The sequence below is a fragment of the Vanellus vanellus genome (genome assembly GCF_965231255.1).
Source record: "Vanellus vanellus genome assembly, chromosome: Z".
NCBI lineage: Eukaryota > Metazoa > Chordata > Aves > Charadriiformes > Charadriidae > Vanellus > Vanellus vanellus.
The window spans coordinates 67,351,252-67,373,829 of record NC_138908.1 but is presented as its reverse complement, the minus strand read 5'-3'; the positions used below and the strand labels follow the sequence as shown (position 1 = coordinate 67,373,829).

The window sequence follows — 22,578 nt, the reverse complement described above, 5'->3', positions numbered from 1 at the left end:
TAAACGTGCACCAAATCTATATAGATTCCACAAAAAATTGAAGATCCATCCATCCAGAACAGGAGAAACAACCAGTCTCACTCATTACACCCTTGTCTAATGCTTCCAGGGAAACACACAAAAGTATAATGCTGCCTTTTTTTTGTCCAAGTCAGCACTTCACCCAAATGCCTCTAGGTCAAATTAAGCAAACAGGCATGAAACCCAAGTGGTTTCCAGTCCCACAGTCAGGTGTGCTGTGAGGTTGGGTTTACCGGTACACATGAGAGATGGAGACAAGATAACAAAACCAGGCCAGAGGCAGCTCTGCAGTTTCCTGAGTTGCATACTTATTACCTGTGTGATTTAACCCCTCTTACAAGAAGTCTCAGTATTTGCATGAGGAAGCTCATGGTATATTCATGTTTCCTAACTCCATGCCTACTGATACAGGTAATTTGCCTCTTATCCTACACACGAGATCCGACTCTCTTTCTGGGTGCTGACTTCTCCCACCGTGGTGGCACTGCGCCGTGGGGGGCTGCGGCGTTTCGATCACGCAGAGCTGTCACTGCGCTCTGTTGCCTGGCGCTGGGCTCGCCAGCCGGGGATGTCTGCATTCCTGGCCGGGGTTTGGCAGGTTCAGACCAGGGCAGGCTGGGGAGGCGTTGGTCAAGTGCTAGTAAGGACGAGTGACGCACTCATGCCTGATGGAGAAGACTCCTCGCTGTCCCCTGCCAACCTGGATGGGTTCCTTCGGGTTTGGCAACCCTGTTTCACCTTGCGCTCGCACAGAGCGGGCGAGTGCTCAGACTGTCTCAGCTGGGCAGCAACCATCAGCTGAGAGGCAGTTGAAGAAATGGGCTCTTATCATCCTTCACCTCTGGCTACTGGAGTTCCCGTGTAACTCATCGGGTGTAATATAGACAGGAAGGAACATACATTGGACTTGCTCGGGGGAGCACACTCTTGGAAGCTGAAAGCATGAGGAACAAGGACTGAGGGTCAGGAGATGCAACTGGATGCCTGGTTCTACCGTGAGTGTAGACCTGCAGCGTCACTCTATCCTTTGAGCCTTTTGTTCCTTCCCACCCCACACCATGGACTGTGGCAAGATGGGGGCATGAACCCAGATCCACTCTCATGCTACATGGCTCACATAGCCTCCAGGGCTGGAGCTGGTTCTCCTCGCCAGCTCAGAGCCCATGAGCCCTCCCAAATATAGCTGGTTTTGCACTAAGTTTTATTTAAGGTAACTACAGGGAGCTGCTGAAGCACAACTCCTACACCTGTTAGTCTCCGATACCGTCTCATCACAACTGATGAAAGGATTTTGTAGGAGCCCTCTCACCTGGGTGAATTTCGCTTCTTGTTACAAAATGAAACTAGCACCAAACACCAAGACTATCTGAAGTCATACAATACATAGGAGTATAAATGTACACATTTCTCATTAACTTGTTAGAACTGGAATTCAGGTGAGAGGCAACCTTTCAGTAATCCTCCACCTTTTTTTACATTTTTGCATTGTTCAAACATAGAAAACATTTTTATGCTAACTTTTCTAGAAGAACAAATAGTATGGAATATACAAATAGGTATCAAGGTTTACTTGCCACACTGACTTCTCAGTAATGTTACTGTGGGTTGCTCCTGAGAAATCTCAGTTTGACAAAGCAGCAACAAATTGATATTTACAAGGAAATCAGTATTTCCTTTGAAAATGCTCAAATGGGGCTTGTATTTAGCCATTTCCAGTACGTAATGTAGCACCATACAGTAATTACCTTTTGTAAACACTGGTTTTATTCATGGTTTATAACCAGTGAATATTTTGTATTTAACAATGGTTAAATGTACATTAATTAATTAATATGCTTTTGCTTTTATAATTTCAGTCACTTATGAATTTATATAGCACAGCAAAGCATTAAAGATTATTTAATTTCAAATATAAGACCTCTATTTAATCAATAACCTACCATCACTTCTTTTCTTTTCTAAACGCTAAACTGCAACAAATCCTGTCATTCATGCAAAATTTTAACCCAAAGGTAAAGATCATGAAAATAACATCACAGACTGGAAATTGATTAGGTTCCATTAACAGAAGAAAAGTACATCATTAGATTGGGGTATATTCTCTGATGAACTTGCAATATGGATACAATACATAGACATTATTCAAGTAAAAGATCATCTATTAACCTTTCATTATTACCAGGTATTTTGTCAAGAAACAAGGCATTTTTCATATTTCAATCATCTTAAATAGATACTTTTAAGTCTGTATAAAAATCATCCCTAGTTTGAAAAACATCTTAAAATCAAACAAAACCAATAAGCTCTAAATAGATATGACATCATCTTCAGCTTCGGCTTGCATTTTTATTTGTTTTTAAAAAAAAAATAGGGAAAATTTGCCTGCTTTTTGTCCATTTACATGCAAAGTCTAGAGCAGCTGGAAAAGCTCTGAGCAGCACATGAAACACTGGAGAAACCTTAGCAGATGCAGAAAGACATCAGTCTATCCACTTACGTGGGACCTCACCCACACGCAAAAGCCCATTTTTGCCATGAGAAGGACAGAAACATTAAAAAGGCTTACAGTCTGCAACAAATTAAACTTCTTCCAGTCTTCCAAAGCTCCTGCTTAACAGCTGATTCTACCAACTCTTTCATCAATGAGATAATGATGCTAAATAAAACGGGCTGTGGGTTTCATCCATAGCCTGATGAAGTAAATGTCAACACTCTCTGTAGCTCCAGCAGGTACTAGATCAAGTCCTAGTTGAATCTGAACAACCTGTTCAAATGCCCCAGGGAATGGGAGCCACGCTCTAGTACCACCTTCCAGCCCCTGCAATGCCATACTTCTGCTAAATCTCCAAACCAGAGAACAAAACTGCAAGGGTGTAACTAGTGTAGTTCATCTGTATAGGACTGTAGAGTTAACTAGGGAGTTTATGTCTGGTCTAAGGCAAATTCCATTAAAAATGAGACAGGATGTAACATTTGGTAACTTCAGTGAATACTGAATTTACTTATTTATTTTCTTACTCACTTCATGAGATTAATATGCCCATTCTATTAATTAATGCTTAATCTACTGTTACATGTGTAAAAAGCATATTCCTAGCTTTTAAAAACCAAACATGCTGCTGTTTTTTAGATTGTTTTCTCAGCACGCATTAGGTGACGCGAATTCCCAGTATGGCCCAGTCCACCATAATCACAACACATACTTTTTGTGACTAGAACAAACATTTGCCTTTCCTGTTGTTCAGTGTCCTGCTGTATCAATCAACTCCTATTAAATAACGGTATAAATACATAACGTCCCAGGTCACGATTAGAAATTTTTTCAAGAGCAAAAGGACTACGAAGAAAAGCTGAGCTACTCGTCTGACTCTGCAAACAGACTCCTTGAAGTCCCCTGGTAGTCAGAAAGTACAAGTCAGAATGGATCCTATTGCTTCCAGCGCTGCCACCTTCGTGCTGGTGAGCAAGCCGCCCGGCAAGACGCAGCGCGGGTGGGCACGACTCCCACCGCTCAACAGAGCTACGTGCATCAGCAAAGGCAAGAGACCACTGCCAGGCAGGACGTGGGGTGAAAAGAGAGATTGGGGAATAGATAAGACTTCTGTAGAGCATGCTGTTTCACAGCAGCCAAGAAACCGTATAAGCAACTGAAAAAAAAACCACCAAACAAAAACCAACCCCAAAACCAAACCCCACATGACTCCTCCCTCATGAGCAATTAAGGCACAGTTTCATACTAAAGCACACTATTCAAAGGATGGGGTGTAACAACATGTAAGACCAACACCTGTCCTCTCATCCTCCACTTAGGTCAGGCAGGCAGCTTTAGTTTTCTACAACCAGGACATTTTTCAAGCTCTGATAATAATCGCAAGAACAAACCTAAAACCCCTATGTACATCAGCATGCTTTCATTTCTACCACATCTACAAAACCTAAAAGACACACAAGCACAGGAATACTATCTACCTGGAAAGACAAAAAATTCACCACAACATAGTTACCACATTCTTTTTCTTCCTGCAGTTCTACTTTATCCCAACAGCAGTTTTCTTTTGTATTGTTATGTCTATAACCAATCTTTCACAGCTCTGTGAAACAAAGATCAGATTACAGATGTATATTCCTGACCACCAAAGAAAAATCATTACTTAAAGTTTAGCCCCCAAACGCCAAGATTTGTTGCTGCAGAAGTTTTCAAGAGCACTTTATCTTCTTGTATTTAAAATTTAGTCAATTCATTTTAAAAATCAAGTTCTGTAAGCAGGGACGTAGTGAAAGCTGCGCTAGAAATGCCAAGCTCTGTCTATGCATCAACAAGCTGCATCATCTTTACAGTGATGAGCTTTAAGAGCTCTCCTATAATAAAGCCTGTGAAACCTTTTCAGCAACAACCAAGAAGAGCTGCAGAAAATTCCTTCCCAGCTAGAGTTGTTTTTACTGATGCTAAGAAAAGAGGAAAAAAACAACTAATTACCAAATTATGAAATGAAATCTTACCTGGGTCCAGTATTCAGACATACAAAACTTTGGCCATGCTTCATAGTACAAGAAGAACACAGTCATTTTACTGAGAAATCTGAGCTTTGGGCTTTAAGGTCTATGCATCCAAAGAGATATTTTATGGTTTGCCAAATAATTCATCACATTAGTATTTCTCAGGAGTCAACGTGCTTATAAATTTTCCAGCTAAAGTCTCCACTGCAAGTGAAAAATAATTTCATTTAAAGACACCCTCACATACTTAATGTCAGGTTTTGGTTTTTGTAAGCTGTCTTCTCGCAAGGAGTGTGTTTCAGAAAACCTCTGACGTGCACATACAGAACAGCTTTGTAAATCCAGCAAAGATACTTTCTGGCTTCTTGTTGAGCCACACCAGCCTGCGTTTACTCCAAAATGGCACCCTCATCTCTGCTTGTTGCTATGGCCACACCATACGTCAGGCTTGCACTCCCCCCCCCACCCCCCCCCGCCAGACCTGTTTGTTTATGACAGGCCTAGGTGCTTCCTATTATGGTGCCTGCATCAGCACAGCGTGCATTCGCAGCAGCGGCGGCGGGAGACGGCAGCCGCCGCCGAGGCGATCAGCATGCAGCAGAGGACGGAGGTGCCGAGGAATCCGAGCATGCTCCCCGCAACACCGCACACAAGGGCTGCTCTGAGACGCGTTACACGGGGCGCAAAATAACGCACCCAGGTCTGGCTGAAGAAGTCCTTGTCACTTTGGTTTTCTGCAGCAGCAAAAGCTGAACGTGGGTGAGCTAAGGCTAAGAAGGGAGAAATCCAGGGAACCACACGCTTAGAACGCAAAATAAATGCTGCATTTTGCAAGGTCTCGAGTACCTGTCTGTCCCCCCGGTTCTGCGATGCTGCTATTGAGCATCAGAGGCGAGCATTTTAATTCACATAACAAAAGGACAGTAAAAAACATCTTTACAAACCCACTCATCATTAACCTCCAAATGTACTTCTAGTATTTCATAGCTTGTTTCACTCATTTCAGCAACTAAACTGAAAACATTTTTTTTTGTTTCATGTGTACTTGTAGGGGAGTTCCCTTTGTGCACAGGGAAAACATGGCCAAAACCAAAGGTATGTTAACTCTCACACTACCCACGCATCACTTCTAATGTAACAGGGCTTATCCATCATACAGCGGGAAACAAAGACACCAATGCCACATTTGTGGCAATAAAGCTCACCAACAATAGCCAAAGATTCAAGATACTGCTGACGTACTCAAGAACGCCAACCACCTGCAAACCCAGCAGCAGCAAAGCTTAGACCCCAGTCATTACCCTTCAAAATCATTTGCAGAAGCACACAGCAAAGCAAAAGTTTTTTATCAAAAAAAGGGTTATCAAATCTTTAAAAAAATAAAAATTCGAATGTTCCTTGTATTTGTCATTACTTATCACAGCGCCCATAAAGTCTGGCAAATTTCAAGCACAGAAAATACGTTAACTGGCCGAAAGATTGCATGCCTAAAAAGTCTGCTTTCTAGTCCTTCTTGCCCGTTTTTCATTAAAACATGTTCAAAGATGTTCCAGTCCACAACAACTACTTGGCAGCCTACTTTTCAGTTGTTTCTGCTCTTAAAACTCTTTCTTGTTCTAGCAATGAAACAGCACTATCTTGCTATTTCATTTGTTCTTACACTAACCCCTGTTGTGCCTTCTGCTTACCATTCTTTCCTGATGGAGTTGCACTACTTTTCCAGTGTCCCAAGGATGAAGTTTGTAGAAACACTGCTAAAGAGCACGGCCAAAATGTCACCTTGGGTATTTATCCTTTCTTTCTTCAGATCAGCTCTGAAAACTAACAACTGCTTCCTTCTGTCAGCAAGTACACATGAACACATGAATCATATCCTCACCTTGCAAAATTACTCTTCATTCAGACCACCCTTTCAAGCTCCAATGGGTGGCTGATACATTATGAAAATCATTGTTTCTACACATAAGAAACCTTCAGGGCGAGGTACTTTTCAGTTTACATTTTACAGAATGTAATATACACCAATACCTTGAGAAAGAGTAAGAAAAAAATATTTGGCACCTTCACTTCTAGTCCCTGCAGCTGAAATAACTTTCGCAGTACCGACTGCTGCAGTGCTGCCTTCCTGAATCTATTCACCGGTATCACTATACCACAAGAGAAGGATATTTCATGACAAAATTCTACCTATCCACTTGGTGATCCCTCCTCTTAAAATTTGATTTATATCAGTATTGTTAGTCATGCTGCTCTTGGCCATTAGAAAAGACATCTCTGTTACAACTGTTTATTCTGAATGGCAACAATCAAATTTATGAAAACGTTAGTATCTCAGCTGGCAGTGTGAGGTTGTCTGTAATTCTAGGTAAAATTATTGCATTAAGGCTATACAGTCAACCTTGGCCACAAGAAGAACAGATAGCGTGCTTTAAACACGCTAACACCTGCTTGAACAGGTCCTTTCAATCATGTAAACTAATTCAATTAGAAACCACATGTCATTATACCCATCAAACAATACTCCTGGCCTTATTTATGTGGGGAGTATGACTGATGTAGCAGAATGATTACAAGATTGCAGTTAACCATATACACTTCCTGTAAGGTCCAGCTGTTTATTCCAGAATAAAATGAACTCTTTGTTTTGATTGCTTCATGTGACTTCCAAAAACCTGCTTGTAAATTTCTTCAAAAGGACAGACTCCAGGCAAAAAGAAAATGCCGCTGGTTAGTATACGGTGCTTATGAGTACAGGCAAGCAAAAAACTACCATTAACACACCTAAACTAGTGATGGAGAATGAAGGAGGAGCTTGAAAACCAGCCTGGACTATTCACATTAAAGTAATTGCTGCCTCATTAACATTTTGCCAACATGTATTTTGGTGAGAGTGGATTGCACTCTGACGTTCATGAAACCTTCTAATGAGTGACCTTCCTAGCTGAAAGCCTAACTTACACGTGAATGTATGCCATGGGGAGCACAGGGAGTCCTGCCACCAAGCTGTGCCACACAGATGCTAACTGGACAGCACGGTTCAACATATGAAAGCAGCAGGAAGATGCTCTGAAGTATCTTCCCAGACTTGCACTGCCACAGGTGCATCTTAACTGCTCTACCTCAGTCCCCCAACCTGCGAAATAGAAATACTTCTGATCTGTAATTTCATGGTGTATCACTGCAGCACAGCACAGGCAATTTTTTTTTTTTAAACATAACTTTCAGTACAAGTAGATGAAAAAAGGACCTTAAAGATCTGTGTTGTTTCACAGGTATAAAGCTAACTCAGATATTGTTACGTGGTTTATATTCTGGGGTGGTTTTAATAGATCCATAACTACTTCCATACTTTTTGTACAAATTAGAAACTATCCTTGACCAGGAAAGATGAACTACTACTATGCAAAACTAGATATGTGTATTAATTGCAACTCTGGTACCTCTTATATGTAACAGAAGATCAAAATCAATCAACTTTAACGGGAAGCTCTGCTCTCAGTTTCATGTTCCTTTGTCCTCTTGCTTTCCCTTCCCAAATATAACCAATAGCACAAACGCATAAACCAGCAGCCTTTCCCTGAGCAATTACGAGCAGAGGATGTAGTTAAACATCATCTTGCTGGGAGATCTTATAGAACTATTGAGTCAGCTCAATTTCATTAGCTGATCATACATTAGTTGGTTACGAGTTAATTAATAGAGGTAGCAAGCTGTTTAAATTTTATTTGTAGATAATCTCTTAAACAGCCCCTGCACATCAGCTTGATTCAGTGTTGCTCCACTGCCTGTGATTTACGGCAGATTGTACTACTGGCTGTGCAGCTCCATTTCCAAAGCAGAACCAAGGACAGGCAGAACTTGCCCGCGCACAGCCGTGTCTCCCCGGGCTGTGGATTCACATGAAGCAGCCGTCCCTGTCGCAGCACGGCTCCTTCACCAGGCACCCAGCAGGGCAGCCGCAGGGAAGCTGCAGGTGAACCGCTCAGAGGTGAACCCCACCTCAGCAGGCAGGTGTCGGCCACCACCCTTCTTGCTCAGGCGGCCGCAAGGCAGGACGAGTCACATCACTTTCCATCATGCCTTAGCTTGCCTACACTCAGTTTTGCACCTACACAGGGGACTGGCTGCAAGTCAACTACAGCTGGGATCAATTTCTATTGAGACAGGCTGTATTTAAAAATCAATAAATCAGAACAGGACATATCCATCCATAATACACTTAATTCAATGCTAACTCTCCTAAACACAGAAGGTTTTGGCAGATGATACCAAAACCTCTACTAACGTAACTGAAACAGAAGCGTTTCTTCGTGTACTTTCGTTATGAGGCAGAGGCTGAATTGACATTTCAGCAAACACCGCGTTCACTGTACCAAAACTTTATATAATAGGAGAAGCTGCCTCTTATTGAAAGCAAAAAAAAATTATTAAAAAGAAAAAAAAAATGGCCACTGCTTTCCAAAACACTTCATATCATACAGTCTAACCTTGATTACAGCAACACTCTACCATGAATACAATGCAGGAGTTCTTGGTTCTAAATACTGTCACAAGCCACAAGTGTTTAGATACTTATCATGCCTTTCAGTAGCCATGAATTCCACTTTTATTATTAAGCAAGAAGTCACAAAGTACTCATGTCCATGAAGCCTTTTCCAAGTAAAAACTCTGATTTTTTTCCAAGTAAAATTTTTTTTTAATGCCACAAAAAGGCATATTGATGTTTGCATTTTAACTTTAAATAAGTTGCTGGGAAAACATCATATTTTTTAAATTCTCTGTTATGGTGGTTGAAAGTATTTTCCCAAATAAAGTCCTAGTTATTTACTCAATAAAATTTTGTCTATATTACTCTGTGCCATTACACCAAGAGGAAAGAATCTTTCATACTGTGGCATTTCCTATAATTAAAGATGCTACAAAAAGGGCTGTTTGTGTGCTGGTATGGACCATTTGCTTATATTTATGGAAAAAATTATCTAGTTATTAGTGACTGGAAAGCCATGCAATCCTAGAAGTAGCTAAAAAGCTGAAAAGTGTTAAATCATTGCCACGCTCAGAGAGGCATCATTCCTCTTGCGTAGCTCGCACATCCAGGACTTTTTAAGAAGCCGTGAATGACAGACGCAGAAATCGATTAGTTCTTTCTAAAATTTCAAGTACAGACTGAATCTGTGAGATTAAGGGTTCCTAACTTGTTTCAGAGCCTTGAAATGCCAATTTTTTTTGTATTGACCGTTATGAGTCAAATCTAGGCTCCTTTCCGCTGGCACAGAACAGGATAGCCTTCTGTGGTATACTTCTGTTTGAGAAGAGCCCCCAAAAACAGCAGAAGGGGCTCAGCCCACCACCCAATTAAGATGTTTCCAAATCGCAAAGGCCTGCTTGTCATGGCCCAGGGAGGTGAACATTTGCCATTGTGTACCCATACAAGGAGAAGGGGCTGCCCACAACTCAGACACCTTGAGCCTCACCTACCACGTTTGCATCTTTCTCAGCAAGAGACCTACAGCTCTATGACAACACCGAAGCCCCCACTTACTACCCTCACAGAAGAACAGGGCGTTTCATCATTTTTCTCATTTGACACCAGCTCAACAAATGCCCAGAAGAGATTCAGCCACTGCCAAACTGGTACCACTGCTCCATCCACTTGTTTCTGAGAAGACGTAAGTGTTCAGAAATGACAAGGAGAGGTTGGTGCAAGCCATCTGCCTGAGAGCAAGTTTCACCCACCACCTCACTGCAGCACACAGGAGCAAGTGAGGTTGTGCATAGGGGACTGCATGCCAGCCCACAGGTCTTAAAATCCTTTTGGGCTGGCGTCAGTGCAATGAAAGGTTGTCCTTCCTTACCTCCACAGTACTCTCTTCCTTTTCTCTTGTTATGAAGCACAAGAAAATGGGGAAACCTGCACAAATGTGCATTAATTCAAATTCAGGCTCACCACTTTATCAGCATCCCTTTACTCTGCCACTGTACAAACTGAAATCCCTAATGAATAAAAAATTCCCCGATGCTGCCCTCAACAAGCTTTTTCTTGCTAACAGCTGCCCCTTAATTGTAATCTTCATCAGAAGCAGCACTCTAAAGAGCTAACCAAATCCTCAGATTTTCCTAGAAAGATCTGGGAACGTAAGAACCAATTAAATTGTCATGTCAGCCAGCCAAGTGCAATGGCATTGCCAGACATTATATAAGAGGACAGTCACACAACAAACCCCATCAAGTTTTTCCATCTAGATACCCAAGCTCTTTAAATCTCAGAAGGAAAACAGAGATGCTGCCGGCTTTGCAACAATTTAGTCATGACAACAACAAATTTCTTTTCTATTGTTATTGTTCCAGCACATTGTTTCTCATGTGCAATAGCTGAAACTCAAGAGAATGACTGATGTTTAAATCCTCTTAAATGGATATGACAACATTATCCTTTCCCTTAATTGGAAACAGGTCACTCTAATCGGTGGCTATGACAGGAGAGGATACAATTTTACTCTGGCTGAGCTTCCACATTCGGAAAAAGCATTGAAAAAAAAAAAAAATTATGCTCCTACACATGAAACATGATTTCTGAAGACAATCTCCTAAGCATGCAAAAAACGTGCCCCCAAAGTTATCCGCAAGAATTCAAAAAAAGACAACACTGAAGACTAGTCTGTTAATAAAATACTGAGCCAGTGGCATGAGCCATGCTTACTAGTTCTCGACTTGGCACATCTAGGTTCCTACAAAATTACTGACCACCCGAGCACTTAAGCTTTTCCACAGAAAAAGACCAAGATAAAAGAGATTAATGGACAAAATCAGGAGTCAGAGCTCCATAAATTCTGGGCATGGGGAAACCCCGAGAGCTGCTGTCACAGCCTGCGGGAACACGATGCTGTTTCTCCATCCAGTGGCCTGTGAAGAGCTGCCAAGAGACAGGGGGCGATTTCAGGCTTGGCTCCCCTCGCCCCAGCAAGGGTCATGCAGGCATGAGGGCAGTGGGGCTCTCCCCTGCCCCTGGGAAAACCCAGCAGAGGTGGAACAGCACTTCTCTTGGAAGCATGTTAGGGCATTTGCACATGGTCTGTTACTTGAACTAAGTAATTTGTTCAGCCTCACTCTTTCCCCAGATATTATGTTAGTCAGCTCCCCGTTGCCTGTGTGAGCCTTTTAGTGCTGTAAAGGAGGAAAGGAAAAATACTTTTTAACAGCAGGAAAATGTGATTATAAAACAGCTCAAACTGGCAGGGGACTTCAGGAGTGTATGCTTAAAAAAAAAAACAGTAACTGCACAGATTTCAAGTTGTCTTTGTTTCCTTCAAGTGTGATTTTAGTTTACATTAAAAGTTTACAGATCGGTAATTTTTTAAAATAAAGTATCATTAAGATTATTATTTGAGTGTATGTAATGGGTGACAAGTACAGAATCATAAACATAAACCAAAATCCCATTAACGTTTGCACCGAGTGCGACATTAGCGTAGTCTTTGGAAGTTAGTTGCTTGATAATATTGATGCTTTGGGCATCTTCAAAGCAATCAAAAATCTCAGAAATGTTTATTTAATAGTAACTAGCACTAGCAACTGTCTGTAAATAGACTTCTGTTTCAATCTGTGAGCATTTGCACATACAGGTATATAAGCTGGACAATGGTAAGATACTTTAAACTTAGAGTAGTTTCATAGTTAACACGGTCAAACTAAGTGAAATCTAAATCTTCTTAGCCTTGATACCTAAAAAAGCTTCCTGGAGAAAAGGCATTCGCATAAGTTTATAGTGGGAAAGAAATACCCAGAGAATGACCTTTTCCAAACTCTTGTTCATTACCAGTTATCAGCAATTCCTGCAAAAGCACTGTCATCTGCAGTAAACTTTAAACTGGAAGAGAAGCAACACGAATTGAAATGTCTTCCATGTCTAAATTCAGACAGACACACAACAGCAACAGACTAGAGATGTTTGCAAAATCATCATTACTGAAATGAAAATACACTTCTGCATTTCAGTTTCATTATAAGTATTCCTCCAAGTTTGATTAATCTACAATTAATGCTACCTATCAGAAAGTGCTTGCTACATCTTTATTATTGGCATTCTTCATGTATTTATTGTCTGTCACAGAATAACTCTCAGATCCAGAATCGGGAACTTAAGCTAGGTACTGCCAAACTGCATACCTGAAGAAGACAATTCTTCTCCCAGAGAACATAAAATCTATTAATTTTTGCTTTAATCTTGTTTGGCAGACAAATAAGAGAGGGTTTATTAATTTTAAAAGATCAAGTTATTAAAATAATAGAAAAAAAATCACTCTGCAACCTGGAAATTTTAAAAATATCATTTGCTTGTACCGTTACATTAAAATGTACCAGTGTCTAAAGTTAGACGTCACAATCAGCGAGCTAGTACCCACCTAAAAACTGTTTTTCAACACAGATATTACTCCCAATTCAGTTTAATAGAAGCTGATATGCCTTAGCATCTCTGGAAACCAGAACAGTTAAATAGAGGCATCTAATTATGCCTTGGGATCCTATCTTTAGTGACTCAAATTGGTAAACTGTTTCCTAAAATGAATTTATTTCTGTTCAAGTAAGTATCACGCAGAAAAACACAATAGACCCACAGTCCGCTGACGATAGTTAATATTAACAGTACATGGTACAGAAAATCAGAAATAGGTCTCCAAAAATGAAAGACATTTTAGTCGATGTTCCAAATTGAAGGTGCTTCTTATTTGTTTTCTAGTTTCAGAGCCTTTCATGACCTTACAGGGTTTCTACGGGAGTGTGACGACAAGGAACTTCCTGTGCTTTTAAAAAGAAGCTGGTATTCTCTTGTTAGTACCTAATTCCAGAAGCTGGTAATTTAAGAAAACACCAAGTACTGTAAGTTTTGTAACAACATAATGACAACTGACAATACTTTTAAATACTAAGTCCTTTCAAAATCAGATTTATTTATGAACTACGCCTATGGGTGCATCACAGATCTATCAGTTACTTCATGCGCAATGCCTCCAGGCACTTGGAAATCTGCTTATCACAGGGATGGCTGGGAAATGGGACATTATCTGGATATTATAGTCATCCTGGTGTAACTTTGGCAGCCACACATCATGGCTGGCTTCCTACAGAGCCCACATTTTCACAGTTTTTGAGGTTACACTTACTGCCATAGCATTCCAGGGCTCATTTGGAGATTGTGGAGAGCACCCCGTGCCTACTGCGTCAAGCAATTTTAAGCAGGGAAAAGACGGATATTTTCGTGTATCTTCGTCATCCCACTCTCAGTCATCCAAAGGTGTGAGCTGGCACGTCATAGGCTACTGCTAACTGAGCACTGGGGTCATCTAAACAAAATAAATACCCTTGGATTGGGATATGCTAACGCGAGTCCTACGCAGGCATTACTGATGGTAAGGGGATTCCACACAGACGCAATCGACAGTTCAGGCTGCCAAGTCACTGCACAGAGAGGGATTGGAGATAAGACTCTCCCTGGCCTACTTGAGGCGTTCAGGACACATAACATTCTTTCCTCCCTGGATTTTTTTCCTCTACTATGGCAGCCTTTGCCTGATGGACAGATTTTACCCAGTGCAGAGCTCAATTCTTATGCCTCGCACACGTTCACATAAATAAGGAAAACTAACACTGACAAAAGTGCTGTTTATACAAAAAAAAAAAAAAAAATTAAACACGGGAAGTAACTGAGAGTATGGGAAAAAACACCAGTCAGTCTTGCAGGCTAGTTCTTACAGAAAACCAGAGAAAGGGAAAGAGGGAAACATGGCGAGAAACTATGTTCTGTACCAACAATACTACTTTTTCTGATTTTCTCCTCTAATTTTACAGGACTCACTCTTGGCATAGAGAACTAGGTACTCTTGAATATTCATTGCTGTACTGAAGTCTATGTTCTCAGCCTTGAGCAAATTTTCTCTACTTCAGTTTATCTATAAACTAAGATAGTACAATTTTCCTATCTGTCCTACAGAGATGTTGTAGTTATTTTATAATAGAAGGTGTTGTATAAGTGACGGATATGTTTGAATAATCAGGTATAAAATTATTCTTTAAAACAACCTGTAACACACCTAAAATTAAAATCCTCCTGCAGAAAATTTTCTCATATTATATGGGCTTGCTGGTTTATATTCAAGATTGTTCACATTATGGTTAATGGTACTGATTTACTTTTCTTTTTAACTTTTATTTCTTTAAAAAAAAAACCAAACAACAAAACACCACCAACACTGAAACATGTCACAGATTCACAGATTTCTATAGAAGGGGGGCAAATACCCCCCAAAAAGGGGTGAAAAGTTTATCTTAAGAATCCGGTATGACCTGCAAAGCCAAACAGCAGCTATTCTTTCCCAATACAGTAATACCAGGCTCTTTCTAAATACTGCAACATGAAACAGTAAGAAGTAGCAATAAAGTGCTTTAGACATGTATATCCATATTGGATAGATCAAGCAGACTGAGGCAACACATTACTGCAATATAAAAATTACAGTTTTGATGTACAGCTTGGCATCATTCCTACTGACCTTCAGATTAACGATGACAACTAGCCTTACTGTGTATCTCACATCAATCCCTTGTCTGCATGATCATACATTGGAAACAGCAAGATTAAAAACTTCTAAATCACATTTTCCTTTTCATTTGAATAACCACCTGTGAAGAATGTTTATCCTGGAACCAATGGCAAACATTTCTTTAACTAGTTCAAACAAATAAACCCAAAACATAGTATCAGATGTAGCACCTTTATGTTTACTTAAAGATGCGAAGCAGTTGCCACATTTTATTTTAAAAACAGATCTGCTTTATGTAAAACTCTGAATATACTTGGCAAAACTTCGGATGCACTGATTCATAATTTTTTATCTTATTCTAAGAACTGCTTGTCTTCATTGTTCATAAACTATACTGCATGTCCTACCTGTTTTAGGGATATAATGAATAAATACTTGAAGAAAGTCCAGGATCTCGTGAAAGAGCAGCTATATCACAAGTCAGAGAACTGACAGGTGTTCAAACTTGTTTGCAAGAAACAATCAGGCCCTATGCATTGGTCTGATCTTACTCCCTTTGAAAACAATGTCACTAGATTTAAATAGTACTAAAACAGACTCTGAAACTCTTGACTTTGTAACTTGCCCATATGTACGCAATATGCCCTGATTAATGGGGTCTTTCTACTGGCAATACACACTGAAAACACAGTTCTGAGAACAGGGCAATGCCAGGCAGATAACTCTTAAAACAGAGATTTAATTGCTGCTAAGAGTCTCTGAAAACAAGAAAAGCACAAGGGATATTATATTATGGGACTAAACCATACAAGAGTGCAAATATCCCACACCTTACACGCAGGCTGAGTTGAACGTGGACTTAAAAACAGTTAATAACAAACAGCAGATAGTTGGTAAGGGAGTCAAAGCAAGACAACAGAATTTTAAAAAAGCATAAGCTGAGTCAGAAACTTATTTTCTGACTTAAAAAAAAAAAAAACTAATTGCAACTAAAATGGTTAAAAGGTGCTAAAATACAGATCATCAGCTGCTTTTGCAGACATGAGAGACAAACCAGCCTATTTAGTTAAAACTTTTCTTCTTCTCTTTCACTGTACGTGTAGCTCCCCAAATACTCACAGTACCTGTTGATGACAAATATGAGAACAAATTCTGAAGCAAGACAGCAGGCTTATTAAGTCGGCTTTAAAAATTAACTCCAGAAACGTAGCTACATACTGTTTGCAAACCCAAATCACGGCAGAACGCGTACTTATGAATGGAGCATGTGGAAACTCTGGTTCAAGCTGCAGAGACGACACACAGAGAGCCGAGACACCCGCAGGCAGTCCCCGGCGGACAGGCATCCTCACCTTCGGGGGAGGGAAGGAAGGACACACTCTGCCTCCGAAACGCAGCCCTGGACCTATCGTGACCATTGTGACCTCGGTTCCGAGCGTGTTCCTCCACAACCAACCGTGTTAGGAGAGCCGTCGGCATCACTACTCACACACAAGATTCACTCTGCAGCTCCCCGGGGACCAAGAACTACCTCTATCACCTTTTCACGCTACTTTCTACACCGTTTTCTGAGAAAGCTCCCTCGCTCAGAACGGGGTGCTGTGAAAATAAAGAGCAACCGACGGGATCGTGGCCAGCAGCCCACACCGCTCCTTTCTGCTCCCGAACCGAGGCGCGCAGGGCAGCGGCGGAGCGCTCCCAGACCCGCACCCCTCGCACACCTTCTCCTGCGAGCCAAGAAAACTGCGCGCAAACCACAACAGACGGCCCTCCCGCACCCAAGGAGAGCCGCTTCCCAGCCCGGGACCGCTTCTCCCGGGCGAGACGGGGCTAGGTGCCCCGGGGAAGCCTCCGGAGAGCCCCGCGGGGGGGAGGCGGCCCCGCCGCGGCGGGACCAGGCCGGGAGGGTGGGGGGGAGGACGCGGCGGGCTCCTACCTTGTTCGAGGCCATTTCGCTGACGGAGTGCCTGGTCTGCAGGGTCTCCAGCTGGTCCAGGCACCAGTCCAGCTCCTCCAGGGTCTCGCTGGCCAGTTTTTGGTAGGCCTCCTCTGCGAAGAGACAGGGAAAGGCGTACTCAGTTCGCAAGCGTTTCACAGGGCTAGCGGCGAGCTCCAGCGGCTCCATCCTCCGCTGCCCGGTGCTCACACATGAGTGCTGCTCCCTCATATTGCCAGCCCGGGCTAACGGGGGGGGGGGGGGGGGGGAAGGGGGGAGCGGCGCGGCTCTTCGGAGGCACCAGCTGGGCGAGCGGCGGCGCCGGCAATAAACTTTCCGCCGGCCGGGCTCACCGCCTGCCTCGCCTGGCCCGGCCCGGCCCGGCCCGCCCCGCCCCGGGGCCGCGGCACCGCCCCTCAGCGGGCAGCGCCGAGCTCGGCGGGCGCGTAGCGGCCCGGCAGCGGCGGCGGAGGGGAGGGGAGGGGAGGGGAGGGGGGGAGGCCGGGCCTGCCGCCGGCGGCGCGGCGCGGCGCGGGCGGGGGGTGAATCAGCGCGGCCGCCGGCTGCGGCCACCGCGCTTCCTGTTTTGGCAACTCGGCCGGCGGCAGCGCTGCTGGCGGGACCCGCCGCCCCCCCCCCCCGGCGGTTTCACACCCCCCCCCCACATCCACACACATCTACACACACACAACTCCCCTCCCCCCCGTCCTCCGCCGGGAGCCGCCGCGGGGCGGGGAGCCCACCCCGCTGCGGGCAGCCCGCGCTGAGCCGTCGTCCCCCTGTTTTCTTACCTACCCACGGGGGTAGCATGAGAATGAACCGGTGAGTGCGTGCGAGTGAGTGTTGGACCCAGCCACACAGTATGGGCAACGGGCCCGGTAACAGTATGGCAAGTCACGGTTTAGCCAAAATTTTTGTATGTCTTGTTGGCGCTAACCGTCTCAGAAGGTGCAGAACTTTCGGTTAGAAAAGGGGAAGACATTCCCCTTTTCAATGACTCTGTAACAGCAGGAGATCTGTTGGTATGCCAATACTTTCAGGAAAATAATCACCTACAAAGCCTGGCTACTTTTTTGGTGATGTAGATCGGAAGGGCAGAATCCTTCCCCAGACTGAACCCGGAGCTGAGGGAGTTTCAGCCCAGGCACGCTGTCTTGCAAGCCGTGTATCTGAAACACGAAGTTTTGAAACTCCTGGCACGCTTCTGGATCAGCTACACGCAAACATAACCGCAAGGCAGAGAAATCTCTGCTCGGTGGGCCTGTGTAAGCGACGACTTGTAAATTCCCTGAAACAAATGGTGAGAGATGGAAGGGAGGAGAAGGCCCTCCCAGCCTCATTGAGGAACGTCTCAGAGTTGCAGGTACCTTGAAATGTAGCTGTAGCCACGGGGTGGATAATGCAGCCCTTATGCTCAAAGGACTGGTAAGGCTGACACCTGCTTACACGGGTGGGAAAGAAACTTGCTGGCATCTGGAGGAGGGAATCAGGACAGCGCTGCCTCTTGTCGGCAAGGATAAGATAACAAGAGTCTGTGTAGTCCTTTGTTTCCTTGGAAGGCTGCCATGCCCAATGATGACCTTTGCCTCATTATTGATGAAATACATACTAAAGTTGACACTCCTGCATATGCTAATGACGATTATCGAGATCATGCTGTACATATATGACTATAGGACTCGTCTCTCCACCCAAATCATGCTACACGTCACCTGCAGGGGAGGGGGGTGGGGTGGGTGAGAAACCTGAGCACCATAACAGTGGGGCAGGTGGTACACAGTGGGTCAGGCCATACTGATACTGTGAACACAAAAGGGGAAAATAAGTGCCCTTAAGGGAGATTCTTTTCCCGGGGGAGACTTTGCGCAGAGGAGTGCTTCTACCAACCAGAGGCCTCTGTTGGCTGTACCAACATTGGAACCAGGACCAGTGATCTCTTTCTCTCTCTCTCACTCTGTTTCTACTTCTCTATCCCTCTGTTTCTCTTTCTTTTCCCTTTTCTTTTAAAGTTTTTAAGTAAGTAACACAAGGCATACCTTACCACTCGCCATAATTCATTGTATATATGTTGTTAAATACCCCTTGCCGTAATTTGTTGTATATCTGTTGCTAAGTAACACAAGGTGTACTTTACCACTTCCCATAATTTGTTTTACCATTTGCCATAATTTGTTATATACCTAACCAATTATCACGGACCTAGTTAAGGCATATATTAATCACTGTGGGAATCTAATAATTGTTTTAGTATGGACTTTGAGAGTTGTCTCACCTTAGTCCACACTGCTGGGGATTTGCAAATCTGAATCACTTCCCCCCCATCTCTCCTGACTGTGACGTGACAGCTTGCTATTCCCATTTAAAACACCTCCCTTAACTTGTTTCACATCAAATTAATCTTATTTTCAAAATGTCAGATGAGAAAAAAAATCAGGCAAACAAATTAACTAAAACTCTTTTTTAAATAAAACAGTCCAGCATGGACTACTGCCAAATAGCTCAGTGCATTACTGTTCAACATCGAGGATACTAGCTTCATATCTTTTTACATTTCAGAGCACATGCCCAAAAACTTCTGCTTCCTTCACAGCCGTTAAACTTTGCATACTTGTGGCTATTGCAAAAACACTCCACAATTCTGAATAATGTCCATTCACCTCTGGAAAAAGGCAATGCAAGATGTTGTTTGGATTGAGCTTAATTGGCAGAACGATTTAAAGCAAAATTTGCAGTGCCTGCCTGTGTCATGATTAACCTACCACTTCAGCAAACAACACTAACAGGTACTTAACAGCAAAAATCCCCACTGAATTGTAAATAGTCTTCCAGACGTGTCATACTTATTATAAATGCTATCTGATCCAAAAGAATTCCACTGGCAAATAAAGTCAGGATTTTCCAGCCTATTTATCAAAAGAGAATCTGTGACGTTCTGCAACACAGCAGACATCACAGCTCACTAGTTCTTGAACACGACTGGTTTACTGATCTCACAGTGTAGATTTCATCAAGATCGGTACTGGAAATAGAAATAACTTTATAAGTTTATAAGTGTATTGCATTACATCCTTTTGATGAAGTGGAGTTGCAGTTAATGTATGCATAGTTATCTGATGACCTTATACAATGCTTTCATTGAGGATAAAAAGCATAATGAAATGAGGTAAAACGAATCTGTATGATGTTATTTTGTTGCTAGCCTGCAGCCTGCCCTTCAACAGTTCTTGAAAATCAGGTATCGGGAAACGTGGGTTTTTCTTCACAAGTAAATATCATCTGTTGTAACACTTAAGAGAGTTAGAGGGTAAGGTTTTCCCGAGAAGTGTGAAAGCAAAAAAATAAACTTGAGGGATACTATATTTAGGTAAAAGTAGTAAACCACTCAGTTTGTTATTTATTTTAAAACTTAAGTTTCTTGTTATCCATGTAGCCATACTATGTATTACCAACAGCACCTTACATTCAGGAATCTTTTTCTACTATCCACCTTCCCAGTATCTCTAAGCACATTAGGCACCAGAATCCATCACTTCCTCACGAGGAAATCCCGCCACCCTTAGGGTGTTGCTCACGATCAGCTGTGCCTGACTCCCATACTGCAAGAGTCTGTGGCTGCCGTGGGGACCTGACTGAACCCTCAGACTAAGCAAACTTGTGATGGCCAATGCCAGGCTAAAGACTTGCTGGACTCAGCACCTCCTGCCAGTTCTCAGGCCGAGGAGCCTTCAAGGCCAGCCCTGATAGCTTAAGTGGAAACAAAAGGGTTTCTAACTAGTGACAAAGTATCCATCAAACAAGCATGGTGGCTTTGTTCCTGCAGTCCTGAAGGGAAGAACAGCCCTAGGAAAGCTTTTTTCTTAACAGTACTGAAGCTCTAAATTTGGCCCACACTTTTGTTGTTACACAATGTGGTGGAAAATGTTGTCAAGATTAACAGCTTTTCAAGTATAACACCCTGTCATCCCTAAGCTAAGAATAAAAAAATAATTATCAGCCACACATCTTTGACAGCCTCAAAACACTGTTTCTGACCTCTGTGTTACATCTAAGGTAGCACCCTGTAATTATTCCCGGCCAGGACTGATCTACTAATCAGGTTTTCTTGGTATAGGCATATGATAAATTCCCCCCCGCCCCCAATGATGAAGTCCTAAAACAGATTAACTTCTGTAAATGAGAGGGTTTTTGAAATTTCAGAGGTTCTTTTTATATCTCTTTAGGCCTTGATAAGAGGGAAAGAAATACAGCTTAACACCAGTTGCTTTAACAATTTGCATGTGATTTCATATATGCTTTTAAAAAAAGGAAGTGATAGCAAATGTTCTCTTTACAGTTCACAGACTACTACAAACAATTCCACCGTATGTAGCTTTCAGTACGATACATAGGAAAAAAAAAAAAAAAAACAAAACATGAAAGGCTAGCAGAAAGAAAAAGCTCAGCCCTAATCATTTGGCAGGGCACATCTATTTTTTTTAAAAGGGTGTTCTACTGTCTGTGTTTATAAAAGACTTGATTCTTAGGACAGGTCCTAACACAACACCAGAGACTTGCATTCACAGCCACAGTTGAGAAGCCTCAACTTCTGTTCAAAATTTTCAAAGGGGAAATTACTATATGGCAATCATTAGGAGTAGCGTCCGCTTTACTTAATGATTCACCATGATTTTCATTTAAAGTGTCCTATTATTCCCAGAGAACAAAAAGCAATACTATGCTTTTCTACTAGCACTCAATTTGTTTGTACTAACCTTTTCATTACTTTAAGAAGTTTCAGCACAGCAGAAGGAAAAAGTTAAGTACGGATTCTCCGTTGTTTTCTGATTGGTTGAGATTGAGTGATGCAAAGAGGCCGCAAAAGAATCACCTCAGCAAGCACAGAGCCAAGGGCTTTGACCACTGTGTTGCCTTAAAATGGGAGTGTCTTGGAGGCAAGACAAGGTCACTGCTGAGTGGTGGCATGACCCAGATAGGCTCGGCATGTGTATTGTCTTTTGGGGGTGCAGGCAGCTGGAAGCAGCTCTGGAAACTTCCAGGCTACTCTAAATGAAGACAAGCTGAAGATCTACTGTGAGACTCAGACCCTGGACATCTTCCCTGAATTTTCTGACTGTCTTTTTGCTCGTCTACCTACTGTAAGATTGAAGTTTGGAGCAACAGAATTGCTGGGCCAAGAGTTTCAGTTTCTCTTACTACTACAGCATTTCAAAAAAATCCTCTGTGGTTCAAACTAAGAATTTTTTCTGTAAATGAGGATGTTTGTACTTACAGCCTTAACTGATGGCCTATATATTGAAGTGACTGACATTTTAGCCGATGTTGGCACCTTCTATTAAACATAACACTGCATAGTAATAGCAACTGTTTTCTTAGTCACCCATTTTACAACTGAAAAAAAAAAATTGGTTTTTAGGTTTCACTGAGAAAAACGTAAATATTGTGACTTAAAAGGATATCTTTGTGGAGTGTTCATATGTCTTACTGTTGTTAAAATATGATTATGAAAGATATTTTTGTTTAATATCTAGAAATTTGTGGACATTCCTCCACAATCACTAGTAAAACAAAATACTCCTGATCAGATTT

The 22,578-nt window shown here is 42.4% G+C and overlaps 1 protein-coding gene across 7 annotated transcripts in view; it reads right to left on the bottom strand.

Moving 5' to 3' along the window:
• PDE4D (phosphodiesterase 4D) overlaps positions 1–22,578 on the bottom strand; it is a gene marked incomplete at its 5' end in the record, with an annotated part of 552,125 nt that overhangs the window by 31,799 nt on the left and 497,748 nt on the right. For all 7 annotated transcript variants that reach the window (XM_082497090.1, XM_082497088.1, XM_082497089.1 and 4 more), the window contains one exon: positions 16,993–17,105. In XM_082497090.1, the coding sequence (XP_082353216.1) occupies positions 16,993–17,105 (113 nt within the window). The remainder of the gene's footprint in view (positions 1–16,992; positions 17,106–22,578) is intronic.